The following is a 20,727-nucleotide window of genomic DNA, read 5'->3' on the forward strand; positions in this document are numbered from 1 at the left end:
GTTCGGGTAATTAGAGTATAACGAACGTCTTGCTGATTCCGCTGCACACACTTGGACTATGGTTGGTTCCCAACTCTCACTGTCGTCACTCTCTCACGTAGTCATACTACGGTCTCTCTAACAAGTCATTCACAACAGGGTAACCAGCAGTCCAACATCGGCGGAGGCCCCGGGGGCGATGGAAGGGATGATAAGGATAAGAAGGTAATTTCGATTGCTTCGTTCAGACAGCTCTATCCGCTTACCAAGCGTCCCTTAAATAGAAGGACAAGCCCAGATATGAACCACCACCTCCTCCTACGACCCGTCTTGGACGCAAGAAGCGCAAGGCTGCCGGCCCAAGTACAGCTTCCAAGCTCCCCGACATTTACCCAACATCACGATGCAAATTACGATACTTGCGAATGCAACGGGTCCACGACCACTTGCTGCTAGAAGAAGAATACGTCGAGAATATGGAACGTCTACGCAAGACCAAGGCACAAGCAGCACAGGATTCCGTCAGCAGAAGCGAGTTCGATATCATGGACCGAAATGCAGATGAGAGGGGTCGTGTCGATGACATGAGAGGCACTCCCATGGGAGTTGGCAATCTGGAAGAGTTGATTGACGACGACCATGCGATTGTGTCCAGTGCTACCGGGCCAGAGTACTACGTTTCTATCATGTCCTTCGTTGATAAGGACTTGCTGGAGCCTGGTGCCAGCATTCTGTTACACCACAAGTCTGTCTCCGTTGTGGGTGTGCTCACCGAGGAGTCCGACCCCTTGGTGTCGGTGATGAAGCTAGACAAGGCCCCGACGGAGTCCTATGCGGATATCGGTGGTCTCGAGACTCAGATCCAAGAGGTTCGGGAATCCGTCGAGCTTCCGCTGCTGCACCCTGAGCTGTATGAAGAAATGGGTATCAAGCCTCCCAAGGGTGTCATTCTCTACGGTGCCCCAGGAACCGGGAAAACGCTGCTTGCCAAGGCAGTCGCCAATCAAACTAGTGCTACTTTCCTCCGGATTGTCGGCAGTGAACTTATCCAGAAATACCTCGGTGACGGACCTCGTTTGGTGCGCCAGATCTTCACGGTCGCCGCGGAACACGCGCCTTCCATTGTCTTCATTGATGAAATTGATGCCATCGGTACGAAGCGCTACGACTCTACATCGGGCGGTGAACGAGAAATTCAACGTACTATGCTTGAGCTTCTTAACCAGTTGGACGGTTTCGATGACCGTGGAGATGTCAAGGTTATCATGGCCACTAACAAGATTGAAACACTCGACCCTGCTTTGATTCGTCCTGGTCGTATTGATCGAAAGATTCTCTTCGAGAACCCAGACCGTACGTGTTACCCTCTGTAAACAACAAATGATCTGTTTACTAACATCCTCACAGAAAATACCAAGAAGAAGATCTTCACACTGCATACATCCAAGATGTCCCTCGGCGATGATGTCGATCTTGACGAGTTTATCAACCAGAAGGACGACCTTTCAGGTGCAGATATCCGAGCAATCTGTACCGAAGCCGGTCTGATGGCTTTGAGAGAACGTCGTATGAGAGTGCAGATGGAGGATTTCCGCTCCGCTAGGGAACGTATCATGAAGACGAAGCAAGACGGAGGGCCCGTGGAAGGTTTGTACCTGTAGTCGATATGTTGGTGGTGTACCTAGTTTAGTTCCAATGACGCAAACGCATTATATGGCGTAGAATTTCTTCATTCATATGCCAGCATACCTTACTCACATATAAAGCACGATTCTATTAAATGGTAAAATCATACAACATAAAAGGTGAGCTGTATCAATGACGGCACCGAGAGCTTAGTTTGCAAACCAGACAAACATTGCAACTAATGCAAACTAAACTTGATATCGCCGCCGTCCAGTCAGTTATTTCTTGCGAAACCCGACTAACTACATGCAGTACATCTCATGATGGACGGATTCGATGAAGAAGCTTTCAAGAAGTTCTTCCCAGGCAGCTTCGGGAAACAAGAAAGAAAGACCGATGTCAACACTCAGATAGACCGCACCAAGCGGACAAATGTCTCTGCCAAGGCTACCGCCGATGATGACAAGGCAGGTTTGATTAGCGACGAGCAAGCTAACGTTCAGACTGGAGCTGAAGATCGAAAAGACAAGAACGAAAGTGACAGCGATAAAGATTCTGATGATTCTGACTCCGACGATGATGATGATGAGGACGAGTTCCCTGTCTCGCACGAGCTTGTCCTTAACACTCATGAGCGCGCTGTAACAACTCTCACAGTGGACCCATCCGGCTCGCGTTTAATCACAGGGTCAACAGATTGTACGATTAAACTACATGATTTCGCTTCGATGACCCCTTCGACGGTGCGCGCCTTCAAGTCTGTTGATCCTACCGCCAAAAAACAATCCGCTGTGCAGGAAGCGCATGCCGTGCATTATGCTGCGTTCAATCCCCTGTCGCCAGCCTATGTCATGGTTGTTTCGGCTACACCCCAACCAAGAATCCTCGATCGCGACGGCGAGACCGTTACTGAATTTGTGAAAGGAGACATGTACTTGAGAGATCTTCATAATACCAAGGGACATATATCGGAAGTTACTAGCGGCGCATGGTGTCCCACCGACGAGAACCTGTGTGTTACTGCAGGATCGGATAGTACGGTACGTATATGGGACGCCAATATTGGGCGGTCACAGAAAGAAGTGATCATGCATAAGTCAAGAGCAGCTGGATCCGCTGGTCGGAGTAAGATGACTGCTGTTGCATGGGGTTCCCCAAAGCAGGGTGGACCTAATGTACTTGTTGCTGCTGCCCTTGACGGAAGCTTAATGATGTGGAGTGGGAATGGACCATTTACCCGACCTAGTGGTGAGGTTCGCGATGCTCATACGCGCGATACATGGACTAGCGGGCTGGATATTAGCTCGGATGGAAGACTGGTTGTCACCAAGGGCGGAGACGATACCATCAAACTCTGGGATACTAGAAAGTTCAAGCAACCAATTACTACAGTGGCGCACCCGTCCAGCTCCTCCCGATACCCAACTTCGAACATCGTATTCTCACCCACGTCTGCGAATGTCCTCACGGGCTCGGAAACTGGCCATCTGCACATTTTGAACCCCGCGACACTGAAGCCGGAATTAGTCACACCGGTCACACCAGGATCGCCTTTGATTACAGTTCAATGGCATGAGAAACTCAATCAGATCCTCACTGGCTCTGCCAACGCTGAGACACATGTACTTTACAACCCTGACATGTCGTCCAAAGGTGCCGCCTTGGTTATGTCCAAGGCACCCAAACGCCGGCACATCGATGATGACCCGAACCTCACCATGGATCTTTCGCAAGGTATCTCGGGTGACAACGTGGTTGTCGGATCGAACGGTGTGCCCCATTATAGCTCGGCAACCTGGTCTTCCCGACACCCAACCATTGGGCTTACAGCCTCAGGACGGCCCAAGGATCCACGGAGGCCGCATCTGCCAGCAACGACTCCCTTTGCCAAGTCGCAGCCGGATGAGAAACATATTCGAGAGAGTATTCCTCTCAGTTCGATGCGTGATGAGGATCCCCGAGAAGCGTTGCTGAAATACGCCGAGAAGGCCCAGAAGGACCCAGTTTTCACTAAGGCATGGAAGGAAACTCAGCCGAAAACGATATATAGGGAGATTAGTGACGATGAAGGAGAGCAAGAGCCGGATAAGAAAAGAGCCAGGCGATGATTATTTATTATTATTATTTTTCTTTTTCTTTTTCGTATAGTATAATGCGCCGGTGCCCCTGAAAACATAAGCCTTGCGTGTCACATCATTTAGTGATAGAGAGATTGTGACAGCATAATAATAAACTTTCCCGCTGCTTGGGTGCACAGATGCATACAAGTACTCAGATGATTTGACTAGTATGTACTTATACTGTGTACTAACCTAGTATCGGATCTCAGCTGCCCGATGACGTTCGGGGAAAATCCCTACCGAGATGGTCGTTAGTCAGGATTAAGCCAATCAATCCACTCGTCCTTTCAATAGTGCTGTTCTTCCTTCTTCTACTAGTTTGGAAATACATTAGCTTCGAATTCCCACACCCCCCCCGAACTTCTTTTCGGTTTTCCTTTCACGATGCTGCGCTTGGGCTTACGCTCACCACCTTTAACTAGCGGTATTGCACGTGCGACTGATTGGATCTTAGTTTAACTACGCCCAGCGAACTACTAATCTGACTCCTGACGTCGCCGGTGTCTTTCGGCTATCTTCCCGCCCACCGACTCCACATCGCAAATCGTGCTTAACACAAACAATCATTCGATTCGCACCAGTTGGATTATTTATAGACTTTGCTACTCCTGCTTCTTGAGTTCTGGTAAAGGTGCAGTGTGATAGTTCACTGCACTGGTAAAAAGGGTGGTGTCTCACATCGGAGATTTAGTAGTGTCGGGAGTACGGCAATGTGGTTCTCCTTAACAGCATGAACACTCGTCCAGGGTTGAAGCTGAACTGAACCCTGAAGAATTTTACCCGCTGAAGTATCGGAGGCGAACCGCGCCGTTGCCTGTTCTCTCCTTATTCAGATACAGCGGATGGTGGATGATCAATAATTTGGGGCTCAAACTTTATACCGATTCCCTTCGACGGTGACAGCGGAGCTGTCGGAACGCCCTCCTCCCCGTCCCTATACCCTACCCCTTCATTCCCCTTACTTTTAGCCTTCGAAAATCCCGAATGGCTTACCTCCACGAGGTGCCTCTAGCAGCGGGTCTGCTCACGAGCTTCATTTCTTCCGCCGCTCCCCCCACGCCGACCCTCTCGCCGTTGTATGTATTCCCTTCTTCTCAGCCATCCCCGACGTTGGCCTCGGACCCCGGAGATGACGGCCGCGGGGGTGGGGGAGGAATGCATCAATGGTCTTCGCTCATCGGTATCGTGACTGCGCTAATCGGTAACATCCTGATCTCCTTGGCGCTCAATATTCAGCGCTACGCCCATATCAGGATTGAGCGAGAATGGGAGCATCAAAAACTGCAAAAGGAGGCGGAATGGAAACGCGCAAATCCAGGCCGGGGTTCGACAGACACTTATGGTTCGGTTGCAGAGCATGAATACAGCGACTACGAAACACGGGGTAGAAACCAGTCCCGCCGCTTCGGTCGTTATAGGGACGAGTCCCCAGAGGTTAGGTTCGTCCATCACGATCAGCCCCATATTGATCTCGGACCGGAGGACGATGATGATATGGACACGGATGCGCATCAGGATCAAATGAACGAGTCGTTCATGTCGGATCGAACCGTGCGACCGGGGGATCCGCGCCGGAAATCATACCTTCGCTCTCCGTACTGGTGGGTCGGAATCGTGTTGATGTGCGTCGGCGAGATCGGGAACTTCATGGCATATGGTTTTGCTCCAGCGTCGATTGTTTCCCCATTGGGTGTCGTGGCCTTGATATCGAACTGCGTCATTGCTCCGATTATGCTGAAGGAGAAGTTCCGGGGGCGCGACTTCTGGGGCGTGGTCGTGGCGGTCACCGGTGCAGTGGTGGTCGTTCTCAGCGCTAGTTCCTCCGAGGAGAAGATTGGACCGCATGAGATCTGGGTGATGATTACCCGCTGGGAGTTTGAGACGTATGTAGGCATCTCCACCGTCTTGATCATTGGCCTCTTATGGGCAAGTGGAAAGTACGGGTCACGGACGGTCTTGATTGATGTTGGACTCGTGGCACTTTTTGGTAAGTTATCATAATAAGCTTCCATCCATTCGGACTCGTTTTGGGCGACCGCTTATTCTCGTGTCTAGGTGGATATACTGCTCTATCAACAAAGGGTGTTTCGTCGCTGTTGTCCTTCACGCTATGGCATGTGATTACATTCCCAATCACTTACCTTCTGGTTTTTGTCCTGGTTTTCAGCGCTGTATTGCAGATTCGCTACATCAACCGTGCTCTCCAGCGTTTTGATTCCACCCAGGTGATCCCAACTCAATTTGTGCTTTTCACACTGTCTGTCATTATCGGAAGCGCGGTGTTGTACCGTGATTTTGAAAATTACACCCTTGACCGTGCCGGGAAGTTTATAGGCGGTTGTCTCCTGACCTTCCTAGGCGTATATTTCATCACCAGTGGCAGGGTCCGCAGTGACGACGAGTCTTCATACTCTGCTGATGACGAAGAGGAGGCTATTGGTCTGCTGGCGGGAGAGAGGTATCGCGACAGCGTCGACATGTTACCTTCTGCGCGTCATGTAAGAGTGCAGAAACCTTCACGGACGCCTTTGGAAACCCAGGAAGAGCATCTGCAGTCCCCTTCTGGGTCGCTCCTCAGTCACGGTACTGAGGGAATTAATGAGGGCCAGCGTACGCCCCGGGGTGTCTCATCCGCTGCTCCATCTTCTCCTATCGGTTCATTGACAGCCGAGTCTCTCACCGAGCAGTTCCCGGAGCCTTCTCCTCCCGTGCACCCTAACTCTCTTCTAACCAATCCTTGGGCTGATGTTCATGAGTCGGCCATTGAAACCCCCAAGTCCGAACCCCAAATACCCCAAATTGACCGTCCAGTTACTCCTGAACAGTCGAGGCCGGCAACATCCGGCTCACCGGTTCTTCTTCGTTTCCCGCCTGCGCCTGGAATCGAAGACAACAATCTCAAGGTTCCTGCCGCTTCGGGAACGGAAACCGCATCGCCAGGGTCCCGAACCAACACTGTTCCACAGACGCCGCCGGCGCGCCGGCTACGGAATTCGATATCGTCACGTTTCTCGCCGGGCCCGCTGCTTCCGACTATTTCTGCCGGGTTCAGTGCGGTGGTAGCAGAGTCCCTGCGCCGTGGGGAAACGAGTCCGGTAAAGGATCGCAAGTTCGTGCGGAGGCATCGGGGCAAGCAACTCAGTACAACCATTGTAGATGGTTTCCTTCGCAACCGCGACGGTGAAAGCGCCAATATCGATGAGGGCCTGGACCCCCGCGGTGTGCTGCCAACTGCAAGGTTCAACTCTACCGGCGATATTGCCACCGCTCCTGTCACTGCCGGACAATCGACCACTACATTAGATACAGAGGATGCTCCACAAAACCTGCAGCCCGATAGCTCTACATCTGTATCTCGGATCCGAAGCCTAAGTGACTCTTGGGGTGGGGGCCTAGCATGGCTGGGTGGCACTTTACGCAAAGTAAATGGCCACGGCAACGAGCATGAGCAGATCGCCGAGTCACAGACTAACGAGGAGGAAACTGGGACAAATACGCAGATGTAAAAACCCTCTCTCGTCAGGGTGGCTGGCTCACTGGCATTGTTAGTACATATTGCATTTGCGTTGAGAGGCTTCTTGGGTAGACTTTCGTCTACCAGCCAATAAATTTGTTGGCATTTTGTAGGTTATAGTGTTTAATACAGACTTTAGAGGTTCCAAAGTGGTCGGTTCATTCAGATAACATATAATCGTAGCATGACGTATACTATAGGATGCCTATTAGTTAAACATTGATTGTATGTGCTCATTGAACCGCCGCTAATATATATGCAAAAGAGCCAAAAAAAAATAAAAAAAATAAAAAAAATAAAAAAAAAAACAAAAAAAACCTATCTATATATCTATTGAATCCTATCTATCCCGAAAAGACAAAGCCCAAAGACCTACTACTACAGACAACTCCCCACCATGCTCTAAACCCACCCATATAGATCTACGCAGCCCAAGCACTCCTCAAAGCGCTCACAATCGCTCTAGTCGGCCAAGCATACTCAAACTCCAGGTCCACCAAAAACTTCACCAACGCCTCCCTCTCCCCGGGATCATCAAAATACTCCCCACAAATCGAGATGCCAACCGCACTCGTCACCAACGCCGGCGGCCCTGCCCGATTCCCCAACCCCAACCCAATCACCCTCCTCGTGATAGCCCTTAACTCTGCCTCCAGCCCACGATTCAGCGCCCCGGCCCCGGCCCCCAACCGCTGCATCCCCGGATTTGACACGGCGAGCAGAATCCGCGCCAGCTCCATATGCTGCTCCGCGACAACCTGACTATCATTCATGAGCCAGATAGTCGGGAAATAAGACACCCGTTCCGGTTCCGGGGGCGCATAGTAGATGGGCTTGTAGGAGAGGGGTTTGTGGTTATTCCAGTTTGTTTCGAAGGCTTTGAGGCTGTTCCATTTTGCGAGACGGGCTGCTTGTGTCGGGTATTTAGTGTTTGTGTGGCTGTCGAAGGCGAAGTTGAGGAGGTCGGCGCACCAGACGAGGACGCGGTTGGCCCAGATGAAGTCGCAGGTGGTGGGGAAGGCGTTGTAGTCGTTTCTGGGGGAGATGGGGAGCCGCACGGGGCGTTGGTGCAGGAATGCACTCCAGATTTCTTGTCGGAGGGCGATGAGGCAGGCGGCGTGGCGGAGGGAGATTGCCGGTGAGGAGTGGATGTTGTTGTCGTGGGTTGGGCCGTGGATTGTTTGGGCTGCGTAGAAGGAGTCGTTGTTCTGCGTGTGCACTATGAATTGGACGGCTTTGAGGTAGGCTTCGGTGTCGGTGCCGATTGAGGGGGCTGGGTTTTTTGGTTAGTTTGTGTAGAGGGGATACTATTTGGGGAGGGAGGGGGCGGTAGGAGGTACCGTCTAATTGCTCGTAGAAGCGGAGGATGGTCGCTGCGGTTAGAACGTCTTCGTTGTACTCCTCATTTGGGTCTTTGGAGATCTCGATTAGGTATGAGATGCAAATGTTGTGGTAGCGGATTGCCGAGTCTTCGCTGAGTCCCGGCAGTGGGATTCCGTCGAAGATGACAGTGCCGTTGCTGTTGTTGCGGCATTTTAGGGCCTGTCGCATGTGGCCGGCTGATGCGGTGAGGAGAGCGTATCGGAGTACTGGGCAGAACATTGCTCGGCCGGGCACTGTGAGCGCGAAATGTCGGTCTCGGTCTGTTATGTCGAACTGTGGGTGGTTAGCTGGTATAATGGGAGCAGAGGGGGGAAGGGTACCCAATGAGCAAGCCTCTCCACGAAGTAGCGTATCAAGCATGCTTCCTGTAGGTCACTGGTATAGGAGGCGTCTGAGAAGGTTTGGGGAACGCCCTTCAAAGGTCCCAGGCGGTAATGATCTCGCTCTACTGGAAAAACATTCACGGGTTGGTCGGTAGGTTGAGACAAGCAATCATACGCGGAAGTCTGGGCATAGTAAGAAGCCGACTGTGGAGACGGTTCATTGGAGCCAGCGACTGCATTGAAACTGGAAATGCTAAAGTGCCTCGAGTCCCGATAACTCTGGCCAAGCTCTTCTCTATGGTGGTCATGGCTAGCGTTCGTCGGGGTAGATGCTGAAAGGGAATGTGGCTTCTGGCTCTTTCTCCAGATCATGGAGCTGGGGGATGGTGACGCATGAGAGTCTTTGGCCTCAGGCAGGCTCTCTTCGGCGTCATCATCATTGTCATCATCATCGTCGTCGCTTTCTTGACGACCATCTGCGTTCACATGGACATAATGGAGTCGGCCTTGCGTATAGTCAGAATCACGAATAGTAGATGTACATATCTCACGTATAACTGCAATGGGCGGGTTGAATTACCTTTCCGAGGCAGGCCAACCCATTTCTGATCAGAAGAGAAATGAAACCTTCGTTTCGGTATTGGCTCATGTCGAAATTTGAAGTTCTTGGCACCACGGTCACATTTTGAGCTGGCCTGTCTGCAGCTTTTGCAGGGGCTGTCTCCATCGCCTATTGGTAGCAGTCAGTACCAAAGGGTGACCTGTTTGCACGAGGACCCTCGCTGGAGGACTCACATCGCAAATGCCGATCTGGATGATCTGATGTTAGTGCGTGGAATTCTACCCTTTACAGATGGTAGTACTGACCTTTGCATCTCCTACATGCAGCCGGCCTGTGCTTTCCAGAACTGCTCATTTCCTATTCCTGGTTGAGGGCTAGAGATAGTAACCACATGGTCATGGATGGTGGTTGAACATGAGTTGCGGGGGAAAACTGTGGGGAAACTTGGGGTAAAATTTCCCCGCTTGGTTCCCGGCGAAATCCCTTTGGGCGAATCAGAGACCGATAAGGCAGTCCTGCCAATTCTTGAAAAGGAAGTATTTCCCCATTGGGATGGCTAGGGCTTCCAAGTTCAATCGGCCCATCTGCATGAGATCAACATCGGGGTTGAGTCTATCTCGCGAATCGTTATTCATGAGCTAACGACGAGACCCTCAATAGCCTTTTTAGGAAACTTTGGCTCTGCTCTCGGCAGCTCTAATTGCTCAAGAGGAGATCACGGTCGGGAAATGACACTCATATCCCGATTCTCTGAAATATATATAGTTGGAGGAAAGTGGACAGGACCTGCGAACTAATTCTCAATCATTCGGCATTGCAAGATCCCAAGAATCATCCCCAAGATGCCAGGAATCTATGTTTTGGCTGCCGCCGGTGCTCTTGCCCTTGGGGTAGGGTACGTATTCATTCTTCCTATCATATACTACCTCTACGACCCCAAAGGGCTTCGCAAATATCCAAACTTTGCCCCCTTAGCGGGTTTCACCGACCTTCCTTACTGTTACCTAAGCTCGTGTGGTTATCGTTCCAAAGACCTATACGAAGCTCACAAAAATGCACCAATATTGCGCATTGGACCTAACAATCTTTCCTTCGGCCGTATCGGTGCGGTCAAGGATATATACGGGCACAACACCCCATGTGTTAAAGACATCAAGTATGCTATGACGTGGGGCTCTCATACACACCTATTCGACGTTATTGACAAAGCGGACCATGCCGAGAAGCGAAAGCGCATGTCTTCTGCTTTCGCCATCAAGAACCTGGAAAGATGGGAACACAAGGTGGCCAACGTTACCGGCCGCCTTGTCAAAGCGTTGGATGCGCGCTGCACACTCCCGCTACTTCCTGGACAAACAGAACCCCAAGCGGCAGATCTCACGTTAGACTACAACAAGTGGATCAATTTGTTCACGATTGAGGCCATCAATCTCATTGCCCTTTCGTCCACCCTAGGACTGCTGGAGAAGGGAACTGATGAGGTTACCGCTCAGAGAATGGATGGGACAACATACCCGGCTCGGTATCGCAAATCTCAGGATAACACCGCACACGCGCAGTCACTCTTTGTTTGGGATTATAAGTATTTCCATTGGCTTTCTAGACTATCGAAGCTAGTTCCCAAGTACCGCCAGATGTGGAAAGATGGAGAGCCGTGGGGCGACGTGATCTACCACCAAGCAGTTATGCGGTTACAGCGGTACCAGAGTGGAGAGAAACTGGATGATTTCTTCTCCTCACTCATGGAAGATAAGGCAGGGCACCCTAACAACCTCGAATGGGGTGAGATCGTCGCCGAAGTCGGCGCTATCATCAACGCTGGGGCCGACACCACAGCGATTGCCCTAACGCAAGTCTTGGATATGTTGATTAGACATCCAAAGTACCTGCAAAGATTGCGGGAAGAGGTGGACAGCGCCCTGGACGAAGATGAAGTGGTCGCACCATACGATAAGGTGAAGAACCTTCCATTCCTACGCGCTTGTTTAGATGAAGCATTGCGCCTGATCCCCCCTACATCAGCTGGACTACCCCGACGGACCCCGCCGGAAGGGGCTCAGATATTGAACGAATGGATCCCGGGTGACACCAGCGTGTCGATGACAAGCTATTCGGCTCATCGAGATCCTGAAATTTTCCCGGATCCCGAGGAATATAATCCGGACCGATGGATGGATTTGGCCAACCGGAAGCGCATGGAGCCGTACTTTGTCCCGTTCTCGACGGGAGCCCGGGGGTGTCTCGGTCGGAATATCACATATCTTGAACAGACTGTTGTCCTTGCGACACTGGTGCATCGGTATGACTTTGCGCTGCCGGCCAATTGGAAGCTCGGTCGGTTCGAGGCATTTAACCTGATCATGGGCGAGATGCCGATGAAGATATGGCGAAGGGAAAAGGCATGACTGTGTTAGAATAGGTATCTTTGGTAGACGATGTTAATGAATTTGAGGAACATGATCATGGTGCAATTATCCACTTTTTGCTATTTGAGACCGGATCTAGGGGTTTTAGTGTCTGTTCACGATGGAGAAGTGGATACGGACAAGCATCCCGAGTGCATACAAGTGGACCACGATCAGTTCATATACCCACGGATATTTAAGCTAGGACCCTGATTGACAAAGTCCCTGAAGCATAACCTTCAGACTTCCAGGGATAGTGAGCTATCACAAGATTCTGATTCCAGAAAAGGACTCTTCCAACGTTCATCCAAACGGGGATCATGCATGGACTTTAGCCGTCAAGCCGTCTGGAAGGGAATCTGCAGCCAAGACTCCCCAGCGCAGCATTAATTAAACTGCGGGGACAAGCTTCCTCAAGGCTATTCGTGGACCATTCATTAAATTACCTTCCTCGCATTTCAGCCGTGAGCTTTAGCCGGACTATTCATGGTAGTGCTGTCGGTATGCATGGTGATTAACCGAAAGCCTGTCGCCTGGATCACAATCTCCCATTCTCCATTCTCGATCCTTTCATTTGTTCAATCTGATCCATTTAATCCACTCGAGATGTCTGTGATGCCTTGCAATCCCCCTCCGGAGAATCATCGGCACCTGACATCATGAGAGCTATACGACGCATGGATTCTAACCGGTGCCAATCTCTAAATTGAACCTACTCACTTCCGTGGAGAGCTAGCCTTGGCCTGCTGCTTTGCTGTATGTGGGGTTTAATACTTTTTTTCCATAAGCTCATTTCATTTCTCCGGCGGGCTAAGCCAGGCTGAGAAATTGGCCTGAGATTTAAAGTCGTCGCCCTTCCCCTCGTCGGAGTATCTTTGTGATTCTTCCGTTTCTGCGTGGAGGGCGACACGATTACTCAAGGAAGCTCTTCTTAATCGAGAGAAATGGTTTCCGGTGTCTTTACGAAGGGGCTGCTGCTCCTGGGCCTCTTGTCTGGCCTGTCGCTTGGCCAAGATGAGAAACCTCGCTACAAGGACCCCAGTGTTCCGGTGGAGGAGCGTGTCACTGATCTGTTGGGTCGCATGACCCTCGAGGAGAAGATGTCTCAATTGATTCAGGGTGCGATTTGGAACTGTCTCGCTTTACCAACAGCTCTATGGCCGAGTCACTAATCGATCATCGCAGGCGATATCACCAACTGGATGAATGAGACTACCGGAGAATTCAACCTCACGGGTTTGGAATGGAGTACGAAAATGAGGGGTGGAATGTTCTACGGTAGGCAATTGACCTCGCAGATTTATTATTACGGTAGCTAACGAACTATGGCTTTCTAGTTGGATATCCTGTGCCTTGGGATTACATCGCAGACAATGTCAAGCGAGCTCAGGACTATCTTCTCCACAACACGACTCTGGGAATTCCCGCCATTGTTCAAACAGAGTGTAAGTTCTAGTCACGTTCGATTCGCTGAGCCCCGCGTTGACAATTTTTCCTTTAATAGCTCTCCATGGATTCCTTATCGGTAATGCAACGATTTACAACTCTCCCATCGGGTTCGCATGCTCGTTCAACCCGGAGGTGTGCCCATCCCTCCCAAGACTCGTCAGGCAAGACCCCCGAGAACAGCAGAGCTAATGAACACAATCCAGCTTATCGAGAAAATGGCACGCCTCATCAGTCAGGAAGCCACGGCGCTTGGGGTCAACCACCTGATGGGACCGGTGGTTGATCTTGCCCGTGAACTGCGATTTGGACGAGTAAGGCTTATACTACGTTTCCTTACTAGAACCGACCTAACCTTCATTTGCAGGTCGAAGAAACATACGGTGAAGATCCATACCTCGCAGGAGAAATCGGATACCACTATACCAAGGGAATCCAAAGTCTCAATGTCTCCGCCAACGTCAAGCACTTTGTGGGATTCTCCCAACCCGAACAAGGTCTGAACACTGCGCCTGTCCACGGAGGAGAGAGATATCTGCGCACAACGTATGTACTCTGTTTTAATCAACCATACTTTTACCCAGCCTTAACTAACCGATTCAATATAGTTGGTTGCCATCATTCAAGCGCGCGATCATGGATGCCGGAGCCTGGAGTATCATGAGCGCGTACCACTCGTAAGTCTACATTCGTTGCCGTGCATAATACTTTCGTTCAATCAAGTTTCTAACCATGAACAGATATGACGGTATCCCCGCCGTAGCCGACTACCACACCCTCACTGAGATTCTCCGCGAAGAATGGGGCTTCAAATACTGGGTAACCAGCGACGCCGGCGCAACCGATAGACTCTGCACGGCCTTTAAGCTCTGCCGCGCCGACCCCATCGACAAGGAAGCCGTTACACTCGCCGTGCTCCCAGCCGGAAATGACGTCGAAATGGGCGGTGGCTCATAGTAAGTTGTCAAGTCATTTCATTCTCTCAACCGTTTGACAAATGTTTAACACGAGACTAGCAACTTCGAAACGATCATCGACCTGGTCAATGCCGGCAAGCTCGATATTGAAATCGTCAACACGGCTGTATCCCGTCTGCTCCGTGCGAAGTTTGAAATGGGTCTCTTCGAGAACCCCTATAATGCTGCTCCGGCGTCTGAGTGGCACAAGCTCATCCATACCCAGGAGGCTATTGATCTTGCCCGGGAGCTGGATCGGGAGTCGATTGTTCTGCTGGAGAATCATGAAAATGCCCTTCCGCTGAAGAAGAGCGGTAACATTGCTGTTATCGGGCCTATGGCACATGGGTTTATGAACGTGAGTCTCTGCTGGCCTTCTTGCGGTTCATTAGAGATGAATCACACATGCCTAAGACACCAGTGATAATACTAACTGACACACGCAGTACGGAGACTATGTCGTCTACGAAAGCCAGTACCGCGGCGTGACACCCCTAGATGGTATCAAAGCCGCCGTCGGCGATAAGGCAACAATCAACTACGCCCAGGGCTGCGAACGCTGGAGCAACGACCAATCCGGCTTCGCCGAAGCAGTCGAAGCAGCCAAGAAGTCCGACGTAGCAGTCGTAGTCGTGGGCACCTGGTCTCGCGACCAGAAGGAACTCTGGGCCGGCCTCAACGCAACGTAACTCCGCCCTATCCTATCCCTCCAAATACCACCTTCATGAAACTAATACAAAGCATGACAGGACCGGCGAGCACGTCGACGTAAACAGCCTCAACCTCGTCGGCGCCCAAGCCCCCCTCATCAAAGCGATCGTCGACACGGGCGTGCCCACCGTGGTCGTCCTCTCGAGCGGCAAGCCCATCACGGAACCCTGGCTCTCGAACAGCACCGCCGCGCTCGTCCAGCAATTCTACCCCTCCGAGCAAGGTGGAAATGCCCTCGCCGACGTCCTCTTCGGCGACTACAACCCCTCCGGTAAACTGTCCGTTAGCTTCCCGCACTCCGTCGGTGATCTGCCCATCTACTACGACTATCTGAACTCGGCGCGCGAGATCGGTGATGCAGGGTATATTTATGCCAATGGAACGCTTGAATTCGGTCACCAGTATGCGCTTGGGAACCCCAAGGCGTGGTATCCCTTCGGGTATGGAAAGAGTTACTCCAGCTTCGAGTATGGGGCTGTTAAGCTTGATAAGACGAATGTGACGGCGGCGGATACGGTTACTGTTAGTGTTGAGGTGAAGAATACGGACGCTGCAAGGGATGGCACGGAGGTTGTGCAGGTGTATGTTGTGGATGAGGTTGCGTCGGTTGTGGTGCCGAATCGGTTGCTGAAGGGGTTCAAGAAGGTTGTCATTCCTGCTGGGCAGAGTAAGACGGTGGAGATTCCATTGAAGGTCCAGGACTTGGGGCTGTGGAATGTACGCATGAAGTATGTTGTTGAGCCTGGGGCTTTTGGTGTGCTTGTGGGAAGCAGCTCTGAGGATATTCGGGGTAATGCTACTTTCTATGTGCAGTGAGTGATTGGGGAGTTAGCTGGAGGTAGACGGAGGATGGTTAGTTCGTGATGGATTCTGATTCTGAACTTTTGAATTATACACTTATTTGCTCAATTATCACTAATATGGCACTTTCCCGTGGACATGACTCGTAAATTACCGTGATTCATAGGCTGATGCATAGTTGCATGCCTTTTTGCTTCCCAGATCTGCAAGTGAGCGACCTTGATGCAATTCCTTCATAATAAACCCGAAAAAAAAGGTTCATGAACTCAAAAAGCACATAGAGAGACGAAGAGAAGCGATATGTGTGACATAACTATCGTACATCTCTCAACGAAAGCAATTGTCCATGTTCCGTGCGGGACCTTAAGCTTGCAAACGTCCTTGAGACTCGATGGAATGAGGTTGAAAACTATGACTCAGCTAGAAGAGTCGTTTTTGCCTTCAGGTTCATTACCTGAGTTGGTATCGTTTTCGGTTCCTCCCTCGGCTTGCATTTGCGTGGCCTCACTAGCTTTCTGTGTGCTAGGCTCTGCATAGCTGTTCCTGTCTCCAGTTGACCTGCCCTCCCGCCGAGTTTTCGCACCCTCCTTTAGCTTCTCCCATCGGTCTCTATATCTTCCTAGGACATTTCGTAGTTTGTCGTTCTCACGACCAACCTTGTCGAGTTCTTTCTCGCTCTGTTGGATCAGTTCCTCAAGCTCTCTGATGCGTTGCTCTTGATCTGCGGTGGCTGGTGTAGAGAGAGAAGTGGTAGGTGAAGCGACAGCAGGAGTAGACTGTGGGTAGTGCTCTGGGGATGGGACATTTTGATGATGCATTGCTCTCAGAGACTGCTGCAAAGCTATGGAAGATGATTGCGCGTTAACCTCCCACATGTGCAGACGTTTGGATAAAGTATCAGTCAGATGCTTCAGAGCTTGGTTTTCCATCTGTAATTCCTCTAGAGTCTTAGGACTCTGGATGCTGGTGAGTTTGTCTTTGCCGCGAGTGCCCCTGCCCTTGCTCCCCGTCATGCTCTGACGCATTTCGGGTGAGGGCGGTGTCTCACGGGCGTCCACGAAGTCCTCATCGCCCTCTTCGAAGCTACTTCTTCGGGCTTCCTTCTCGGCCCTGCTCAAGATCCCAGCATAGGAAACAGTTCCACCCGTTGTGGGTACGACGTAAAACGATTCAGCTGTGCTTCCTGTTCCTCCGCCCGTTGAATCTCGGACAGCTCGTAGTGCAGCACGCGAAAATATTTTGCTGATATCTGTGTCCCCTGATTGACTCTGGCGATCGGAAACTGCAGGTTGGCGGTCCACCTTCGTCTCTGCTGACGTTTTGCGCGCAGATTCGGCCTTTTCCGACACGTCTGACCCCAAAGGGAGGCCTGCGAAAGCCAACGGTGCGGACAGTTTGGAAATAAGTCCTTCAAAGGTAGAATAGAACCGCTGAAATGGCTCCTCGGATGTGGCTTGTCTGTCCTTAAGATGGGACGACTCGGCGTCCGGAGGTACAAATTGTTGCGAGGTGATATCGGTAGGGCTGGCTGCAGATGGATTCCATGACTGCTTAGATGGCGTCCGATTGGAACGTTCCTTAGTCGCATAGGCCTGTCTTTCTCGTAATCGAGCCTCACTGGTCCTGATCTTTGCCGGTCCCTCTGTCATCTTCGCTCCTGCCTGCTGCGAGGAAACCGTAGGTGACACCGGAGAGCCACGGCGCGGCTGCGACGGAATGCCTCGAGCCGAGGCCAAGTTGCTAGCGATTGACGAAGTCTCCCTTGCCGGTAGGCGAGCGTGTCCTAGTAGCTTTGGTGGGTGTTGCTGTATATCTAACTTCGCTCCCCCCGATTCCATAGTCACTTGCTGTGTACTCGTGGCAGTGGTAGGCGGGTTCTCATGTTGAAATCGCAAGATCTGGGCGAGCTTTTTATGATGTTGCTCCAGAAGCTGTAGCGTCCTCAGGGCCTGTGTAATGTGCACATGTGAGCGTCTATCAAACCCTGAAGGGCTAGCGGATAAGCATACTTCACGATCTGAGCTTTTCTGGGCCGCCGCAGCGAACTCACCCGCGGCCAAGTCATGTTCCTCGCTCGCAGCGACTGGGTTTGACTTGCGGGTCTCAAGAACTGCATTTCGTGCATGGGTATGAGCCTTGCGCGGGGAGATCTGTCAGGCTGGGTATACGATGCAAAAAGCCCCCAGTGTTGGTCGATGACATACCAAGGTAAGCGGTGCAGTCTCCATAGCTGTACCAATAGCCTATCTCTCTGTCCAGGAGCGTCCGTTCAACTAACAGCCTTGATGGTGGACTGTGGAATGAAAAGAGTGACAAGCAACTTGTTGGAGTCGCACCACACGAGTGACGCCATTACCCAGATCACGAGCCTGTACGGTAATTTACCAGTACCGTTACCGATCTTAGTCATCCTGGTCTAGATCGCATATTTTCAGACACCCAAGAATGTACATATCACAGTAACACCGCTTGCACCGAAGGTAACCCCCTGTTGCAATCTTTTCCCGAGTTACTGTTCTTGAATTTTGGCTGCCTTTCCAGCGTACGTAATGTCGCAACCAGTGTTAAAACGCAACGTTCCAAGCGGCGATAGTGTCCCGATCCGGTGCTCGTGCTGAATGCAGGATTCCTCGAGTACTATGGAAATGACACGGGGGCAGAAGATGGCTTTGACAGGAGCTACCAGTGAGTCATTTTACTTAGTTCTGTCGACGTCGACTGAGCCTCCCAGCAACCAACATAGGTGTGTAACGCTGAATATAGAGGGCTCTGGGATGGGCCTTTCTCCTACAGGTACTTATGTATACTTGACTACTGCTCCTGGGCAATCTGACTCCAAAAACGCAAGACAGATCTAGCTACATTGAGACATGTCCCAGATGTTAAAAAACAAGTAATCATGCCTTCCTTAGGTTTAACATGAGATTATAAAACCATCAAGGTCCACTATGATGAACTTTCAATTAGATAATGCCAGGGGCCAACCAAGGGAATGACACAAAGATGCCTCATTTTACCTTGGTCGCTACATTATCACCCTGCTCTGATATATGTTTCGTGCGAGCCGCTAGAGCATAAAGCGCCTCATCAGTATCCTCAATCTCTTCATGCGGCCCTGGCACCATTGGATCATAATTAGCTTCATCTGGATCCAATTCTCCTAAACAGAGCTCGCAATATCTAAAGTCCCTCCAGGGGTTAAAGCGCCAAGTGCTGAAGACTGGATGATCCCTTTCTTCAACGTCTTCCAGATCTACTATGAAGCTAGGCATGGTTGTTAATTGAGATACCTCGGCTGTGCTGGACCGCATACATACCATCTCTCGGTTTCTTCACCCCAGATAAGGTTACGTCGAGCAGGGTCATTGTGGGAAAGCCTGAAGCTGTAGAACTCTCTATACAATGTCTTTAGCAGAAACTCCTCGAAGGAGTATGGGACGACAGAGAGAACCTACCGAAGAGCTTTAGCAAAGGCTATCCGCACACGATTTCGCTTCTCAAGGGAGAATTGAGATAATGTCCGTTCAAGGTCTATTCCAGGGAGTTTCTCCAAGAGAAACACCACAAAATATCCATTAGGAACAGGATCATCATCACCCTGTTCAATAAAAGCAATGTCAATCAAGCGGGGTGTGCTGCTACAACCACCCTCAGTGAGCTTATGTAAAACAGATATCTCTCGAAAGATTTCTTGGGTGACCGGAAGATAATCAACTCAGGACGTATCTATTGTCCAAGGCTCAGTCCTGAATAGTGTTAGAAACTAGGTAAAGATATATGATAAAAATATGACCGCGCCTATCCTAGTCGCTCAAGATTCAAGGGGACCACATACTGGGCTTTGATCTTCAGGACGGCTTTCATACCCGGGGAAGGGCCTTCGACTTGTGTAGCCACACACACCGAAGACACATCCTGCGTAGATGCAAACAATTTACTTCTTCATGTATTCGAAATTTCTGAGCCTGTATTGTCCATATTCGCCATGAAGTCTGGGTATGCTTGAAGAAGAAAACATGGCCTCTAGGGATAAAGTTGTAGATTTCAGCATCCGTGATCTCCTGGAGAGGATCAAAGAGCTCGTCGACTGCACTAGGATGCATATTTGAAGTAGGCATGTGATTGATACTTATTGTTATTGTGAAGAAGATCGTTTAAATTAGATGCGATGGTATGTAGCATTGCATTAGACCACAGAAATAATTCAACGCTTAAGATAATACAGAGCAACGTAGAGTAGCTATTCTACACTAAACTCTGATAAAAGGAGCTACTTGGAGGGATATATAACTTAGTTACAGTCTCGTATTTTCAAACAGAATGCAGTGTTAGTTAGCACCTGGCCTTTAGTGTAAGGCTTTCTGGAAATATGGGAGTGTAGCTAGGAAGTAGGAGACCTTTGTCAGAGAAGACTTCTTTCTCGGATATTGAGCAGTTCTAAGTTAATGCTATCCGGGAACCAACTATCCTGCCTGCTATTCAAGGCGTTAATAGAAGCATTGAAATCATATATGTATAGGTCGTGGTCGTTTGATATTGGAAAACAAGCTTTTTAGTAACAACTTATATTCAATAAGGAGATTTTCGAAAAAGAAAGATGAGACCGCATAAACTATATATGAATTGAAGGGAGCTTTCCTGGGTTGCTCGGTTAGGGGTTTCCGACCCAGGGCATTTAGCAATATGATACACATATTTTATATATACGGCTCATTGACAAGAACCGCTGGATACATCATACCACTTGTATGGCTAGGAAGTTTATATCTTTCCATGTTGATATGAAAATATTGCTTTCCCAAGGACAGCTACCCCAACATACTTCTAGGATAATATTGGTCAGAGGTCTTTGCGCCAAAGACCATATTCGTATTGGCACTTCTCCGTGAGATGGAAAAAAA

General features: G+C 50.3%; 7 protein-coding genes across 7 annotated transcripts; 4 read left to right on the forward strand and 3 right to left on the reverse strand.

Moving 5' to 3' along the window:
- Positions 1-58: 58 nt before the first annotated feature.
- Positions 59-3,713, forward strand: BDV38DRAFT_283875 (26S protease regulatory subunit 4; the record flags this gene model as incomplete). The annotated part of the gene is made up of 5 exons (XM_032060130.1): positions 59-97; positions 139-204; positions 264-1,332; positions 1,387-1,626; positions 1,918-3,713. 5 exons carry the CDS (start codon positions 59-61, stop codon positions 3,711-3,713), a joined length of 3,210 nt encoding a protein of 1,069 aa, XP_031912724.1.
- Positions 3,714-4,428: 715 nt separating this feature from the next.
- BDV38DRAFT_111244 (DUF803 domain membrane protein) lies at positions 4,429-7,251 on the forward strand. Its single transcript, XM_032050983.1, has 2 exons — positions 4,429-5,712; positions 5,781-7,251. The coding sequence occupies exons 1-2, from the start codon at positions 4,710-4,712 to the stop codon at positions 7,229-7,231; spliced, it is 2,454 nt and encodes an 817-aa protein (XP_031912725.1). The 5' UTR covers positions 4,429-4,709; the 3' UTR covers positions 7,232-7,251.
- Positions 7,252-7,661: 410 nt separating this feature from the next.
- Positions 7,662-9,594, reverse strand: BDV38DRAFT_293814 (uncharacterized protein; the record flags this gene model as incomplete). The annotated part of the gene is made up of 4 exons (XM_032062342.1): positions 7,662-8,512; positions 8,580-8,895; positions 8,943-9,451; positions 9,504-9,594. The coding sequence occupies 4 exons, from the start codon at positions 9,592-9,594 to the stop codon at positions 7,662-7,664; spliced, it is 1,767 nt and encodes a 588-aa protein (XP_031912726.1).
- A 564-nt stretch (positions 9,595-10,158) lies between these two features.
- BDV38DRAFT_293815 (cytochrome P450) lies at positions 10,159-11,912 on the forward strand (the record flags this gene model as incomplete). The annotated part of the gene is made up of 1 exon (XM_032062343.1): positions 10,159-11,912. The coding sequence occupies exon 1, from the start codon at positions 10,350-10,352 to the stop codon at positions 11,910-11,912; it is 1,563 nt and encodes a 520-aa protein (XP_031912727.1). The 5' UTR covers positions 10,159-10,349.
- A 915-nt stretch (positions 11,913-12,827) lies between these two features.
- BDV38DRAFT_293817 (putative beta-glucosidase) lies at positions 12,828-15,841 on the forward strand (the record flags this gene model as incomplete). The annotated part of the gene is made up of 11 exons (XM_032062344.1): positions 12,828-13,031; positions 13,098-13,190; positions 13,250-13,357; positions 13,417-13,493; positions 13,565-13,672; positions 13,726-13,904; positions 13,967-14,035; positions 14,099-14,314; positions 14,375-14,672; positions 14,761-14,999; positions 15,064-15,841. Exons 1-11 carry the CDS (start codon positions 12,857-12,859, stop codon positions 15,839-15,841), a joined length of 2,340 nt encoding a protein of 779 aa, XP_031912728.1. The 5' UTR covers positions 12,828-12,856.
- A 401-nt stretch (positions 15,842-16,242) lies between these two features.
- BDV38DRAFT_283880 (uncharacterized protein) lies at positions 16,243-18,054 on the reverse strand (the record flags this gene model as incomplete). The annotated part of the gene is made up of 3 exons (XM_032060131.1): positions 16,243-17,775; positions 17,836-17,976; positions 18,031-18,054. The coding sequence occupies 3 exons, from the start codon at positions 18,052-18,054 to the stop codon at positions 16,243-16,245; spliced, it is 1,698 nt and encodes a 565-aa protein (XP_031912729.1).
- Positions 18,055-18,834: 780 nt separating this feature from the next.
- Positions 18,835-19,929, reverse strand: BDV38DRAFT_283881 (uncharacterized protein; the record flags this gene model as incomplete). Its single annotated transcript, XM_032060132.1, has 4 exons — positions 18,835-19,090; positions 19,144-19,221; positions 19,282-19,424; positions 19,765-19,929. The coding sequence occupies 4 exons, from the start codon at positions 19,927-19,929 to the stop codon at positions 18,835-18,837; spliced, it is 642 nt and encodes a 213-aa protein (XP_031912730.1).
- Positions 19,930-20,727: the final 798 nt, after the last annotated feature.

The sequence above is a fragment of the Aspergillus pseudotamarii genome, assembly GCF_009193445.1.
Source record: "Aspergillus pseudotamarii strain CBS 117625 unplaced genomic scaffold BDV38scaffold_33, whole genome shotgun sequence".
Taxonomy (NCBI): domain Eukaryota; kingdom Fungi; phylum Ascomycota; class Eurotiomycetes; order Eurotiales; family Aspergillaceae; genus Aspergillus; species Aspergillus pseudotamarii.